This window comes from Ictalurus punctatus, chromosome 7, assembly GCF_001660625.3.
Source record: "Ictalurus punctatus breed USDA103 chromosome 7, Coco_2.0, whole genome shotgun sequence".
Taxonomy (NCBI): Eukaryota; Metazoa; Chordata; class Actinopteri; order Siluriformes; family Ictaluridae; genus Ictalurus; species Ictalurus punctatus.
In genome coordinates this window covers 34,869,557-34,885,099 of record NC_030422.2, presented here as the reverse complement: position 1 = coordinate 34,885,099, position 15,543 = coordinate 34,869,557, and the positions used below count along the sequence as shown (strand labels likewise).

The window sequence follows — 15,543 nt, the reverse complement described above, 5'->3', positions numbered from 1 at the left end:
TTAAAGTTCATGAAGCTCGACTAACAGAGAAAGAGACTAGCTCTCTGGATCTGGGTGAACTGCGGGACTACCGTAAAACACTCAAGGTTTATACACACACACACACACACACACACACACACACACACACACACACACACTTACAGACCTGGCAATGGTTATACATTTAGTGTAGGAGGTCTGCTTTGTAATCTCGAAGTTCGCTGGTATGAATGATCACTCACAACAGATTCCAGAACGTGTAGACACGAGAAACGTTTCTTACTAACATCTAGGTCTTATCTAACAGTTTCACCCAAACATCTGGTAGCTACAAGTGATCTGCAGAAGGACGATATCGAGGTCTCGATATAATAAACATGATAGACAGGCACAGGAGAACATCTAACATATATATGTGTGTGTGTGTGTGTGTGTTTGTGTGTGTGGGTGTGTGTGTGTGTGCTTCTGTACAGAACATGAAGGCAGATCTGGAGCAGAGAAAGGAGGTTCTGAGTGCGATGGAGTCGGACCTGGATCAGGCTGTTCACTGGAATGGACAAATCGATCAAAACTTCCACCAGTGTGACGTGGACTTGGCCAAATTCAAAGAGCTAGTGACGCAGCTGAACGACCGCTGGATCCGCATCATCTCTCAGATCAACACCAGGTGAGAGAGCTAGCACATCCTCACCTGTCCTGTACACACACTGACCAACCACACGGAACCATCCGGAACACAGAGAAGACTTCATGTGGAGATATTATAGATGATCTGTGATGCACAGCAGGTTATCATGATAAGTGTGTGTGTGTGTGTGTGTGTGTGTGTGTGTATATCAGGCAGGGTGATCTGGAGAAACAGGAGAAAAAGCTTGATGAGTATAAACAGAGCCACACCAGCGTTGACCAGTGGATCGACCAAACGAGTCGTCGTCTAGACACGCTCCAGAGCTACAAACTGAACACAGTGCAGGACCTGAACGACCATATGAACCAACACAAGGTCACACACACATGCGCACACACACATATGCACACACACGCACGCACACACACACATGCGCACACACGCACGCCCGCATACACACACACGTATACACACGCACACATGCACACGCACACACACATGTATACACATATGCACACGCACACACACGCGCACACACACATGCACGCACACGTACACACACACACGCACACACACACACATGCAAACACACACGCTGAATTACTTAGTGATTGAATTATTGTGTGTGTAACAGACACTGCATTCTGAGATTAAGGGGAAAAAGGACAAAGTGGACGAAGTGCAGAAGGACGCCAGCACTTGTGCTGCCTCCATAAAGGTACACACGCACACACACACACACACACACACACACACACACAAGATAAAAAGTTTTAACTTTTCTCCACCTTTCGTATTATAAATATGGGCGGAGCCTCAGTACTGTATGAGAATTCCTATAATCATGACAGAAAAACTCTGAAACTCCTAGAAAAATGGTGTTCACTATAATCCTAACACACGCCGTCTTCAGCTTCTGTGTCTAGATATATACAGACCTCACATTATATCCTGGAACATGTTAATTGATTGGCTTGATTTTGATTTTGTTTAATATCACAATATTTCTCACCTCTTTCAGGATTATGAGCTGGAGCTGGCGTCGTACAGTGCCGGATTGGAGACGCTGCTCAACATTCCCTTCAAGAGAACCATGCTGCAGTCTCCAGCCACTGTACTGAACCAGGAGGTAAACATCTCCACGTTGTTCCTGTACAACACACCAAAGCAGCTGTACGCTGCAGTGTGTTAGCTTAGCATGACGTAATGGGTAACGAGCTGAAAGTGCCATAAACACCTGGTGTATTAATTCAAATGCGGGGCTGTCACTCGGTCGTTACGTACCATTACTCTATAAAGTATTAAACATTACCTGATGTACACATATACAGTAATATTCATGAGACTGTAAACTCATTGAAAGAGCTGTACATGACATCACTACTAACCTTCTTCCTGTTTATCTTCTTGTTTTTCATTTCATTGTTTACAGTGGTTTTGTTTGTTGTTGTTTATTGTACCGATTGTCCTTCTTTCTTCACACGTCAGGCCGCAGATGTTCAGTCTCGTTATATCGAGCTTCTGACTCGCTCGACTGATTACTACAAGCTCCTCACTGAGATGCAGAAGAACATGGAGGACCTGAAGGTGAGTGTTCAGGTTATGGACTGTATTTTTATTCAGAACTGTCTGTTCTGTGACTAATGAGCAAGAAGATATGTTTAGTAAGGAGTAAACACTTTGGGCCATGCAGTTACTGGAAAATAATCAGCGGCAGGGAGGTGTGATGAAGTGGAGTTACTGTTACCAAAAAAATAGAATAACATAGAAGTCGTACTTATAGGTTTATAGTCACGTTTAATGTCGTGGAACATTGAGGGAAGCGAGTGAGTTCCTCTTGTTAGATGTTGTTGAGTGAAGACACATTTATTTAAATATATTTTTAATAAATATATATATTTAAATATTCATAAGCCTACTAAAACACCTGTAATTTAAGACACTTTTCTATTGCTGCATCTAATTTCCTGTCAGTTAATGTGTTACACAACACCTAACATATTTCTCTTCTTTTCAGATGCGAAACACTAAAATTGACCTTTTGGAGGAAGAACTAAGGCGCCTGAGGGACGACTTGCAGGAACGCTCGCAGAAGAACAGGTCCCTGGAGGACATCTTGGCCCGTTACAAACTAGAACTCTCCCAATCTAAGGAACAGTTAATCTCTATGGAGGAAGTGAAGAGCACTGAGGCCATAAGGTACCATGCAGCTAGAGAGAACCTGGACACCACCCAAAATCAGCTAAAAGACTTAAATGACCAGGTGGCCCGGCTTACGCTGCTTATTGAAGAGGAGAAACGTAAGCGAAGGCTGGCTGAGGAGCGTTATACCAGCCAACAACAGGAGTATGAGGCTGCCATCCGCAAGAGACAAAAAGAGCTGGATGAACTTAACTGGTCCAAGATCGACTTTGAGAAGGCCATCAAGGACAAGGAGCGGGAGATTGAGCGTCTGAAGATGCAGTTGGAGGACGAGGGCTCTCGGCGCCGAGCAGCGGAATCTGAAACCTCTAAGGTAAGAAACCAGTTGAACCAGGAGATCAGTACTCTAAAACAAACGTACGAGTCCGAGATCCACGTCACCAAAACCACCGTGCTAAAGGCTACACAGCAAAAGGAAGAGGACAATGCTGCCTTGAACCTGCGGCTGGAGAGGCTCATGGATGAGAAACGGGATCTTGAAGAGGAGCTCAGGAGGCTTCAGTTGTCCATCAGCCAAATGGAAGAAGCCAGAAAGAGGGCTGAGCAGGAAGCTTACCAAGAAAGATCCTCAGGAACAGAGGAGACCAGAAAGCGAAAGGAACTAGAGATACACATTCAAACCATCACACGACAGAGGACTGAACTTGAGACCAAGTACAAGGAAGAACTTGCCCAGGCCAACAACAGAACGCAAGAAAAAGTCCGTCAGATATCAGTCCTTACTCAAAACCTGGATGAGGAGACCCGGAAGAGAAAAGCTCTGGAACAAGAGAACCAAAGACTGCGACAGTCAGAGGCAGACTTGCTTGCCAAGCACACATCCTCGCTGGAAGTCATCAACAAACTAAAGATCACGGAGAAAGAGACAAACCTTATTCGTGTTGAGCTGGAGAAGCAAGCAAGTGAAAAAGGAAAAGTGGAGCTGAGCGCTGCCAGGATGCAGACTCGCATTAAAGATTTACAGGACATGATAGACAACCTTGAGGCTGAGCTGGATAAAGAGAAAAAAGGCAACCAGGATGAACTTACGAGGAGAAAGAGGATAGAAGCCGAGCTGGAAAGGGTGAATCAGTTGTGCAGAGAGTACACAACTACCATTAACACTCTCCATGTCCATAAGGAGGAGGAGAGTGCCACTGGCCGAAGGCACGAACAGGACCTCCGTCGTGTCCAGGAGGAGCTGGACAAATCTCGGAAGGAGCACACGGTAACTTCTGAGAAACTTAGCAGGCTGACGGCCGAGCTGAAGGCCTTGCAGCAGCAGCTGATTCAAGAGCAAGCCCGTGTCCGGGAGGTCAACCTACGCAACGAGACTCTCTACAAGACCATAGAGGAGAAGAGCCGAGGGTTAAATGAAAGCATGTCTGAAATTGAGAAGCTCAAGAGTCTCACTCAAAACCTCACCAAGGAAAGGCTGAAGCTAGAGGAGGAGCTGAGGAGTGTACGCCAGGAACGGGATGACTTACGGAGCAACAAAACCAGCAACGAGAGTGAACATATGGCCCAACTGTCAGCCATACAGCTCCAGCTTCAGACCTCAAATAAGAGAAGCCTAGAGCTCCAGGCCCACATTAGTGAGCTGACAAAAGAGAGAGAAAATTTAAAGGCGGAAATAGCCAAAATCCAAAAGCAATATACGGAGGTATTTTTGTGGATAAATTACATTATCAAATCCACCAATCTATTCCTGTAAATGCTGCTTTTGCTGAATAATGCTGCTGCACTTTGCTTTCTAACGGTGCATAATCTCTAATGAGATCAAACAAATTACCAAGACTCTTAAATAATTCATTCCACACTTCACGCTTCTGGCTTTGTGCTTCATGCTTAGCAATGTTTTTGTTTTTGTATCATGGTTCAAGTGGTTAAGTGTATAATAATATCATGTTCTTGTTTTATTTGCAGACCTCCCTGATCATACATGAGTCTCAGACACACTACAAGGAGATCCTACAAGAGAGAGATAGTCTCCTGGCCAAACTTAAGTTGCTGGACATGGACAAAGGGAAGCAGCAGCGCTCTGAGGAAGAGCTGAGTCGCATCAAGATGTCACTAGAATCAGAGCTGCGTCAGAAGCAGCGCCTCCAAGAGGAAATGGACAAAATCCGCAAGGATTTTAACTACTGGAAAAGCCAATATGAGATAAAGGATGGTCAAGTTAGACAGTGCCAGACAGATAAAGACAAGGCAGAGAGGGACAGGGCTTCACTGCACAGTGAGATCACAAAACTGACCGCTGAGCTTAGAAGTGTAGAGGAACGGTACCGCACTCGACTACAGAGCTCCGAGTTTGAAGTGTCTGAACTCACCCGCAAGCGAGAGGCTCTGGAAAGGGAGCTGAGGAAGCTGCAACAACGTCCAAACGCCTTTACTAAGCAGACACAGACAGATGAGAAAGTGGCCATGATTGACCCATCAAAGCTTGTTTTTGATGGCATTCGCCGAAAGGTAACAGCTCATCAGCTTTGTGACTGTGGGATCATTGATAAAGCCATCCTCGATAAGCTGCTGAAGGGCCAGATCACAGTGTCGGATGTTTCGGTGAATATTCAGCGCAGTCTTAAGGGTGCAGGGATTATTGCAGGTGTTCAGCAAGGTTCCCAGAGCAGAATGCCAATCACAGAAGCTAAAAGTAAGAACCTGCTGAGTCCACAGAGTGCCATGATGTTGCTGGAGGCTCAAGCCGCCACTGGCCACGTGATTGATCCAAAGTTTAATGAGAAGATGCCAGTAGATACAGCCTGCTCAAGAGGTATTGTTGACACAGAGGACAGGGACGCCCTCATTACAGCTGAGGCAGCTTGTACAGGGTTCAAGGATCCATTCACAGGAAAACTTTTATCCGTTGGACAGGCATGCAAGAAAGGACAACTTGACAAAGAGAAGGCCATTCGACTGCTCCAGGCTCAAGAAGCAGCGGGAGGGATAATTGACCCTGTGCTAAGTGTGTTTCTACCCAAAGACATTGCCTTAGATCGTGGCTTGATTGATGAAGAGCTTTATCGTGCTCTGAACAAAAAGCCAGCTTGTTATATCAATCCAGCAACTGCAGACAAGATCAGCTACAGTGACTTGAGGAACAAGTGTGTCACAGAACCTGCAACTGGCCTTCTCCTGCTCCCTGTAAATGATAACTCGGAGTTCGTCCAGGGAATCCGTGGCCAAGTCTCGCTCACTGAGCTTGTAAATTCCAACCTAATTAATGAGGGAGATGTGGACAAAGTGAAAAGAGGCCTGCTCACAACTAAAGAAATTGAAAATAGGCTAAAGACGTACCTGTCTGGCTCTGGTTGCATCGCTGGCATTTATGATGAGGCTCAGGATAGAGTCATGCCCTTCTACCAGGCCATGAAAGAAAATCTTCTCCGTCCAGGAACAACGTTGGAACTTCTGGAAGCGCAGGCTGCATCAGGCTTCATGATTGATCCAGTCAGTAATGCCTGCATGACAGTGGAGGATGCATGGAAGAGAGGCCTCGTGGGTAAAGAATTTAAAAATAAACTGCTGTCTGCCGAGAAGGCTGTGACTGGATATCGCGATCCCAGTACAGGGCAGCTCGTCTCACTCTTTCAAGCTATTGAAAAAGAGCTTATCGAAAAGGGGCATGGCATTAGGCTTCTGGAGGCTCAGATAGCCAGCGGTGGAATCATTGATCCCAAAGAAAGCCATCGCATTGATGTGGATGTGGCTTACCGTAGAGGTTACTTTGACCGTGAGATGAATGAAATTCTGACATATGAAGGTGATGACACAAAGGGCTTCTTCGACCCAAACACTCAAGAAAATCTGACCTATCTGCAGCTGCAGAAGAGATGTATTTCTGACCCTAAGACTGGTCTGCTCCTGCTGCCTCTGAAGGACAAGAACAAGCAGAAGCAACAGACAAGTCAAAAAAACACTCTTCGCAAGAGGAGAGTGGTGATTGTAGACCCAGACACAGGAAAAGAGATGACAGTTCGTGAGGCTTATCACAAAGAGCTGATTGACTATGACACGTTTCTGAATCTTTCGGAGCAAGAGTGCGAGTGGGAGGAGATCACCATCACAGACTCATCTGGCAAGAGTCGACTAATTATTGTTGACTGTAAAACAGGTACACAGTACGATGTCCAGGACTACCTGGACAAGGGCATTATTCAAAAAAGTGCCTTAGAACAGTACCGCTCAGGGGCTCTCACGCTCGCCCAGTTTGCTAATCTCTTTTCAAACAAAGGCACAAGTTCTGAGCTTTCCATCTGCACCAGCATCCCAGAAGATATTACAACCTGCAGTAGCCCCACTGAAGTTAGACCATCTTCTCCAACGGTCCGCAAACGCTTTGCTAGTGTTTCCATCACACTCTCCCCTCCTTCTGATATTCTGGATGACCAGAGCCCGGTGGCAGCCATCTTTGACACTGAAACCTTGGAGAAGATTACAATAAGTGAAGCTCAGCGTCGCGGAATAGTCGACACGATCACAGCACAGCGGCTCCTGGAGGCCCAGGCATGCACTGGAGGTGTCATAAACCCTGCCACTGGCAAGAGGCTCTCTCTGCAAGATGCTGTACATCAGACCATCATTGATGAGGAAATGGCCACCAAACTCAAGCCAGCTCAGAAAGCTTACACTGGATTTGAGGACGTGAAAACCAAAAAGAAAATGTCTGCTGCAGAGGCCATTAAAGAAAAATGGTTGCCGTATGAGGCTGGGCAGAGGTTCCTGGAATTCCAGTACCTGACTGGAGGTCTGCTGGAACCAGGAAGTGGCAAGCGAGTCAGCATTGAAGAAGCCATTCGAAGAGGTTGGCTGGATGGTAGAGGAGCCCAGAAGCTGCAGGACACCAGGAGCTACTTGAAGAGCCTCACCTGCCCTAAAACTAAGCTGAAGATTTCATATAAAGAAGCAATGGACAACTGCATGGTGGAAGAGACCAACGGAATGAAAATGCTCCAAGCCACATCAATGTCCACCAAGGGTATCAGTAGCCCCTATAACGTCTCCTCTGGACCCAGCTCCCGCACTGGATCTAGAGCCGGATCCCGGGGAAGCTCCAGGAGTGGATCACGTCGAGGCAGTGTGGATTACTCCACCTCCACTTACAGTTACACCTCCTCATCTAGTGCATTTACTTCCTTCCCTTAACAGCTTCAAACATGCATCTGTGGTGGCTAATACTTTCACATACAACTACTCATTTTCCACATATATATAGATAGATATAAAACAATCTATTAGATTAAGATAGGGTTTGGGAATATTATACATGACTCTTCTGGATTATCACTTACCTAATCAGTTTTGTTTGGGTTATTGGTGTCATATTTAGGTGCTTCTATTTCTGACCTGCATTTTAAATCAGTAGATTTTTGCATCATGTTAGGGTAGGGATTATACTTTAATAAAAATTAACATGTATCGCAATATCTACAAGTTGTGTTATTTTCGTAGTTGTTCTGAACTTGATTGAACATTTTTAGAGCATTAAAATTGTAATAATATAATAATCTTCTGAAATTACAGAAATGATTAGAGTGAATAATTTTATAACGTATAATTTGAAGACTGTCAAAACACTTTGTACTAACACATGACGACAAATTATAAATAAACTCTGTTTCCACTCATTTTGGGTCATTTGTTATTACTGTGTGTGACGGTGCAGGAGAATCACATCAACGTTTAAGAAATGTTCCAAAAAAGGGATTTGTGATTGAAGAGATTTTGAGAATTGTAGTTAATTTGATGAAAAAGGCAAAAAATATATTAATAGCACAATGACTAAGGATTAAGTGCTGTTCAGAAGTTTGGTGAAGGTTACACCTGAATGTTTTGGAGTTTTTCAATTATCGGATCATGTGAGGAATCAGTCTGAAGTCCAGCACTGGGATTAATTAATAATATCGTCACTTTAAAGTACACGAAAAAGGTATCAGATCAGACACTTCTTAATCAGAGACATTGCTGATTTCTTCATGAATAAAATTATGAGTGACCTTATTTTCTCAGTCGCTAATGATCAGCTTATCCTTCAAACCGTAGGCAGGAGAGCGCAGTGAATGAACATAAACACTAGCTTTATTTGATTAAATCAACAGCATTAATCTGAATGTGGAGATCAGAAAGTCTACTTAAGCAGCCGTGCAACCCGACTCTGAATATGAGGAACATGTAAATACCCTGAATACGGCCCCAACAATTCTGTGGAATAATTCTTCCCCAAAACTTTGGAAAAGAAAAGTAGTTTGTTCTGTTTCAAATAAAGTTTTGATTGAGATGATGATTCTGAAGCAACTGACAGAAATTTATTTGATAAAATAAATTTCCCTGAGCACAGTGTTCCCTGAGCACAGTGTTCGTTATGACTACAGGGAACAGGACGGTTCTAGTTTGAAAGTTGCTGAGCTGTGCAGAAGATGTGCATGCTGCAGTGGGTGCTGGAATGACGGTGTTCATCTCTGATAAACACCTGGCCAGGTGAGCAAGCAAACACATCCTCATCTCACTGCTCACACACTCACAGCTGGCCAGGAAGTGCACGACATGGTGTGCACACGCGCTGAATCCCGCTCAGTAACTCACCAGCGCTGTGCGAAAGAAAAGACGCGTAGAGTTATAAAACATTAATAATGACCTTCTCTGCAGCGTGAACCTGAACGCTCACTGTGACATCATCCTCATGATCTCTGATTAACAAGCGTCTCCTAACAGGTCCTCTGTGCAAACATTATTACTATATTATCAAATTAATTCACTATGAATTTAATATTGTCCTTGAATGACCTTCTGCAGTGTGTGTGAGTGTATTTACAGCTACACATAAAGTTCAGCATGATATTGTGTTTATATCAAACTGTCAGAGAGTGCAGCTGGACACAACACTGCTCCTAACTCGAGAGATACCATATATTAGGGATGCACCGAATGTTCGACAACCGAAATTATTCGGCCGAAAATAGCAAAAAAATCACTTTCAGTGTTCGGCCGAATAAGTGAAAAGGCCGAATAAATTTGACCGAACAATGACGTGTTTGATGATGCAACCAAATAGCCTAGCAACCAGAGTGAGACGCGCGAATGTCACGACCTTGATGAGGGGGCGCACGCATGTATGAGCTACATGCTCTTCGGATGTGTACTGTGGACACGTGCGTTTGTTTTGTTTCTGTCACGTCGCGAGACGTAAGGAAGTAGAGTACGGAAGCAGATAAAGACGTATTTATTTAAGGGCAGGCAGAAAAATCCTATATCTACTATAATACTCGGCGAGGTGTACAGGGACACTTTCAGTGTGTAAAATTAACTGTTAAAGGAGAACATGAAATTCAGTTTGTCAAAATTAAAATAACTTTCTAAATAATATATGCAGAGTGTGTTATAGTAAGTTATTGAAAATGTATTGCAAATGATGACTAAGATTTTTAAAACATTTACAAATACAAGCAAGATAAAACATATTTACAAATACACCAGACAAATAATAATAAAAATACAAAGTCTGTACACAATTCCACAATGGTAGAGAGAGAGAGCGAGAGAGAGAGAGAGAGAGAGAGCATAGAACAAATAGAATGAGATTCATGGACAACAGTATTACACAGTGTTTGTGGCTTTGTAACTATTTACCAAAATCCAAGCTTGTGCTTGGCTTGGAATCAGACATGTCATGCCACAGACCTTAAATACTGTGTTTCACAACAGAGTTATTTTCTCTTTTCAACAATCCACCTCTCCCTCTCAGCCTCATAGAATGAGGACTGCTGAACCTCTGCCCATGTCGTCTCTGCATTCATTCCCCAAGAAGGGAGTGTCTGCAAAATCTTCAAATGGCATCCTGGGGTTGGCCAGGCCCTCTGCAGAGTATGCCTCAAAGACTTTCCTGGAGCAGTGGAAGTATTTAACATCACCAGCCTGATAAAAGAAATGCACCGAGGAGCCATCCCCCAGATAATGAGACTTTGGGTGACCACAAGCTACAGGATCTAATTTGTTTTTTTGGTAACTGCTGCTGCTGCTGTTATTGCAGGGCTGCCTGATGCTTCTCTAGGATGTCTTCTCAACTGCTGCCTGTGTCAGAGGGACGTCTTCAGGAACACTCTTTGCAGGTGGATTGAACTGAGCGGGTGGCAGTATCGTCACTGGGACACTGATGGTTTCACTGCCTGAGTTAAGACGCTGCCATAACTGTTGTGTCTCCAGGAGCTTTTCTGGGCTGGTGTTGAGAGAGGCATTTGTGTTTTTTTTTTAGCAAGGTGTTTTATGTAACTGTTTATGTGTTGTTTTGAGGTTGAGTACAGAAGGCTGTTGGGGTCAGTGCAGTGACTCTGTACCATAGCAGCATAATCAGCATCCACCCTTTTAAGGAGATCCTTGCTCCTGTGGTGCTTGGCCAGGAGACCATCGATGGCCTTTCTCATTGGATCCGTCCATCTGTTGTGGTCCAACACAAAGACTCGACGACCTGTCTTTATGGGTCCAATGCGAGCTGCAACTATAGGCAGTGGTGGTGTGCTCAGCAGTTCTAGAGGAGATTCACAAAATTACTAAACAATAACTAAAGTATTTGAATCTTTGTGTACATATATAAGACAGACAGATTACACCTGTATGAATAATGCAATTACACTGCATCTAACAGAAATTCGTCAGACTTTTGTTCCTTTACTGTCACAGGACTTGGACTGGAAAACTGGTGAAAGATGACAGTCTGTCGGCTGGCCTCTGGTTCTGTAGCAAGAGGGGTCTCAGCAGAAGAGGAATCATCCAACCATTCCTGACATTGAGCAAAATGAGTGTATGCAAGTGAGAAAAACGATCAATTTTGAAGTAATACAAATCTTTTTGTCCATTATAAAATAAAAACAAAGTGTAAAGAAGTAGCTTAGATGGAATTGAGGACTCAAAGCTAGATGAGGACTCTTCTGGAATCTCCACATCTCCTAAGACTGACTTCCTGCACTTATGTTTGGCAAAGTCAAGAGGCACTGGTCGACAGCCTGGCTCCACATATCATAGGCTAAACCGCTCTCCTGTGTCCCTGCTGGACATATGCAAGGCTGGATATTTGGGCTGTCCTGTCACGCTCACAGAGGCACTGTTTAAATTCATTATTAACACAGGGTCAAACACTGCAGGTAGTCCCGAGACTGATTCCACATCCCCATAGACTCTGCGTTCTATACTGAACCCATCCACCAATCCGGAGGAGGAACAGAGGAACTTCACCCCTGACCTGTGGCACATCTTCAGATGATGATGCTATTAGAATAACACGAACGTGCTGAATCGTCTATAATCGTTCTGGTTTATTATCATTTATATAAATATACATGCATGTAGGGATGAACTTCTTATCCAAACCGATGGTGAACACGTGTTTCCTGGTTCTGATACTGAAAGGAGTAAAGATATAAATAAACATTTTATAATTTTATTTCTCTCTCTTTCGGTGTGTTCGGGCATTTAGACTTTAGCTCTTTATAAAGTTAGAGAGCTGGATGGAGTAGTGTTGGCGTGGAGAAGATCTGGTTCCAGGGCTGAAGATATGGAGGCATTGTTGAGAAGGTGCAGGAGGTCTTGAAGCAGCGTGGTAGGCAGGAGGTTGACGCGATGTGAATAATGTCCTCCTGTCTCTCAGCTCGTCTCAGCAGGTCAGAGCAGCGGAATCAAGTGCGTCATTCCCCGACAGCGTGAACAATACGGCCTTTCTTCTTCACACTGTTTTCCCATGACATGATGAGACCACAGGGTTTGGAGGGAAAACACATCCCCTTCCCTTCTGTCTCACCTTCCTGTCTGTCTCTCTGTCTGTCTATCCGTCAGTCACATAGGTGTTATACTGTATGTTTACACTTTTGAGGAAAGCTCTATGTGTCTTTACCTACGTGTAATAGACACGTCATCGTACTGCTCCAATATTTAATTTCACAATATTATGAAAGTTAGAATTCTTACAACAAATTATATATCATTACACAGCCACAATATTTCATAATGATCAAAGTTTTGTGTTATTAACGTGTCTACGTACGTTGTGACAACTAGAAAAGTGGAAATCCTGGATGCCTCATAGCAGTGTAACCCCGCGATGCTGTAAACTGTTTCACTGTTTTCTGTAAACGTGTTTCATGAATTTGCGCAAAATCAAGTGAACGCAGCAATATTCAGAGGAGCTGCAATTTTTTATTTATTTATTTTTTTTATTTATTTTTTTTTTTTTTACAAATTACAGCAGATTTTCCGCAGCTTCGGGCCAAGACGTGTCATGTGTCATTGTCATAGAGTGCAGAAGAGCGCCGTGTGGTTGCGCCGGTTCAAGTAGTTTTCCTAAGAAAAAGCACAAAAAAACAAAACAAAAACAAAAAAGCTGCAGGAAAATCAAGCATTATTGGCCACAACAGCCAGAAGAAAGCATTGAAATCCTGGACATCGCGATAACGCACTGATGATGTGAATAAAAAATAAAAATGCTATTTGTTTGTATGCAAAAAATTCTACTAAAATGATTACAAATAAACAAGCGTGTTTATCCACTACCCTCCAATAGATGGCGCTAAGAGACTTTTCAGTGGCGCGTCTATAATATTGAACTGATAGAAGAAGGAAATCATCTGTACTGTTCACCTGAAACTGTTTTACAGCAGATCTGAGGTTTAATAATAATAATAATAATAATAATAATAATAATAATAATAATAATAATAATAATAATAATATAAACAAACAAACAAACAAACTCTGGTTAATGTTTATGTGATGGAATGAACTACAGTCTGTCTCAGAGGTCAATGAGACTGATGCTGCTTTAGTGTTTTTCTTTATCCGTGTGGATTAAAGGCTCATTTATGGACTATAAGTTAAAGCACTGGAATATTTTTACGTGCTTTTGTTTTTATTTCAAATTGAGATTCTATACTAAAATAATCATATATAAAATGACATTGTATAAAATGTTTATTTTTCTTATGAGTCAGTGTTCAGAGCAGTGTTGAAAGGGTTAAAACCTCCTGTGCCACCAAAACTCAACACACTCTTTCTCTATCACCTTTTACACTGTTATAATGCATTTCTTAGAAAGTACTGAAATAGTGAAATTCCTGAAATAAACAAGACAAACCCAGTTTTTTTCTACTCCAGAGTTTACTGCAGGAACTGGAACTGGAACATTCTCACTAATCTTTATTGATGATGGAACTCATGATGGTAGCAGCAGAATGAATTCAGAAGTTTACAGGAACATTCTGTCTGCAGATTTACAGAGAAATGCATCCAAATGAATCATTCCCCCCCCGAAACAAACAACTACTGAAAGAAGCTACAGTAAAAACCTGGGGAAGCTTCACAGAAGAAGAAACAGCAGTTTGGTGTTAGTGAGTCGCAGGATTGATGCAGCTACTGCGAGTGAAATGGAAATGCTTCAAATATTAAATGTTATTTACTTTAATTTACTTTATTACTAAAAGACTGTCTGTTCCAATACTTTCAGAGGAAACTGTATATGTGGCAGTTCCTCGTATAACAATATCAGTGTACAAGCTGCATCACTGTGCTCAGTGTGGCAAACATTATCTCCAGACACACCAACACATCCACACCGGAGAGCGGCCATAACACACTTCCACTCTCAGCCTACCACTTCCACTCTCAGCCTAACACTTCCATGGGAGTAGGTATCAGTAGTAATAATGGGAGTAGTTATCTGTAGTAATGATGGGAGTAGGTATCAGTAATAATGATGGGAGTAGTTATCTGTAGTAATGATGGGAGTAGTTATCTGTAGTAATGATGGGAGTAGGTATCAGTAGTAATGATGGGAGTAGTTATCTGTAGTAATGATGGGAGTAGGTATCAGTAGTAATAATGGGAGTAGTTATCTGTAGTAATGATGGGAGTAGTTATCTGTAGTAATGATGGGAGTAGGTATCAGTAGTAATGATGGGAGTAGTTATCTGTAGTAATGATGGGAGTAGTTATCTGTAGTAATGATGGGAGTAGGTATCTGTAGTAATGATGGGAGTAGTAATGATGGGAGTAGGTATCTGTAGTAATGATGGGAGTAGTAATGATGGGAGTAGGTATCAGTAGTAATGATGTGAGTAGGTATCTGTAGTAATGATGGGAGTAGGTATCAGTAGTAATGATGTGAGTAGGTATCAGTAGTAATGATGGGAGTAGGTATCAGTAGTAATGATGGGAGTAGGTATCTGTAGTAATGATGGGAATAGGTATCAGTAGTAATGATGGGAGTAGTAATGTTGGGAGTAGGTATCTGTAGTAATGATGGGAGTAGGTATCTGTAGTAATGATGGGAGTAGGTATCAGTAGTAATGATGGGAGTAGTAATGTTGGGAGTAGGTATCTGTAGTAATGATGGGAGTAGGTATCTGTAGTAATGATGGGAGTAGGTATCAGTAGTAATGATGGGAGTAGGTATCTGTAGTAATGATGGGAGTAGGTATCAGTAGTAATGATGGGAGTAGGTATCTCTAGTAATGATGGGAGTAGGTATCAGTAATAATGATGGGAGTAGGTATCAGTAGTAATGATGGGAGTAGGTATCTCTAGTAATGATGGGAGTAGGTATCAGTAATAATGATTGGAGTAGGTATCAGTAGTAATGATGGGAGTAGTTATCAGGTAGTAATGATGGGAGTAGGTATCTGTAGTAATGATGGGAGTAGATATCTGTAGTAATGATGGGAGTAGTAATGATGGGAGTAGGTATCTGTAGTAATGATAGGAGTAGTAATGAT

At 42.7% G+C, this 15,543-nt stretch overlaps 1 protein-coding gene across 2 annotated transcripts in view; it reads left to right on the top strand.

The window, feature by feature from the left end:
- Positions 1 to 8,418, top strand: part of dspa (desmoplakin a) — a 43,618-nt gene extending 35,200 nt beyond the window's left edge. The window contains exons 17-24 of one of the 2 annotated variants that reach the window (XM_053681749.1): positions 1 to 86; positions 456 to 649; positions 823 to 985; positions 1,245 to 1,328; positions 1,632 to 1,739; positions 2,099 to 2,197; positions 2,628 to 4,454; positions 4,718 to 8,418. The exon at positions 1 to 86 is cut by the window's left edge and continues 53 nt beyond it. In XM_053681749.1, coding sequence (XP_053537724.1) covers positions 1 to 86; positions 456 to 649; positions 823 to 985; positions 1,245 to 1,328; positions 1,632 to 1,739; positions 2,099 to 2,197; positions 2,628 to 4,454; positions 4,718 to 7,936 — 5,780 coding nt within the window. In that variant the 3' untranslated portion in view covers positions 7,937 to 8,418. The remainder of the gene's footprint in view (positions 87 to 455; positions 650 to 822; positions 986 to 1,244; positions 1,329 to 1,631; positions 1,740 to 2,098; positions 2,198 to 2,627; positions 4,455 to 4,717) is intronic. The other variant, XM_053681750.1, reaches the window with a different exon arrangement.
- Positions 8,419 to 15,543: the final 7,125 nt, after the last annotated feature.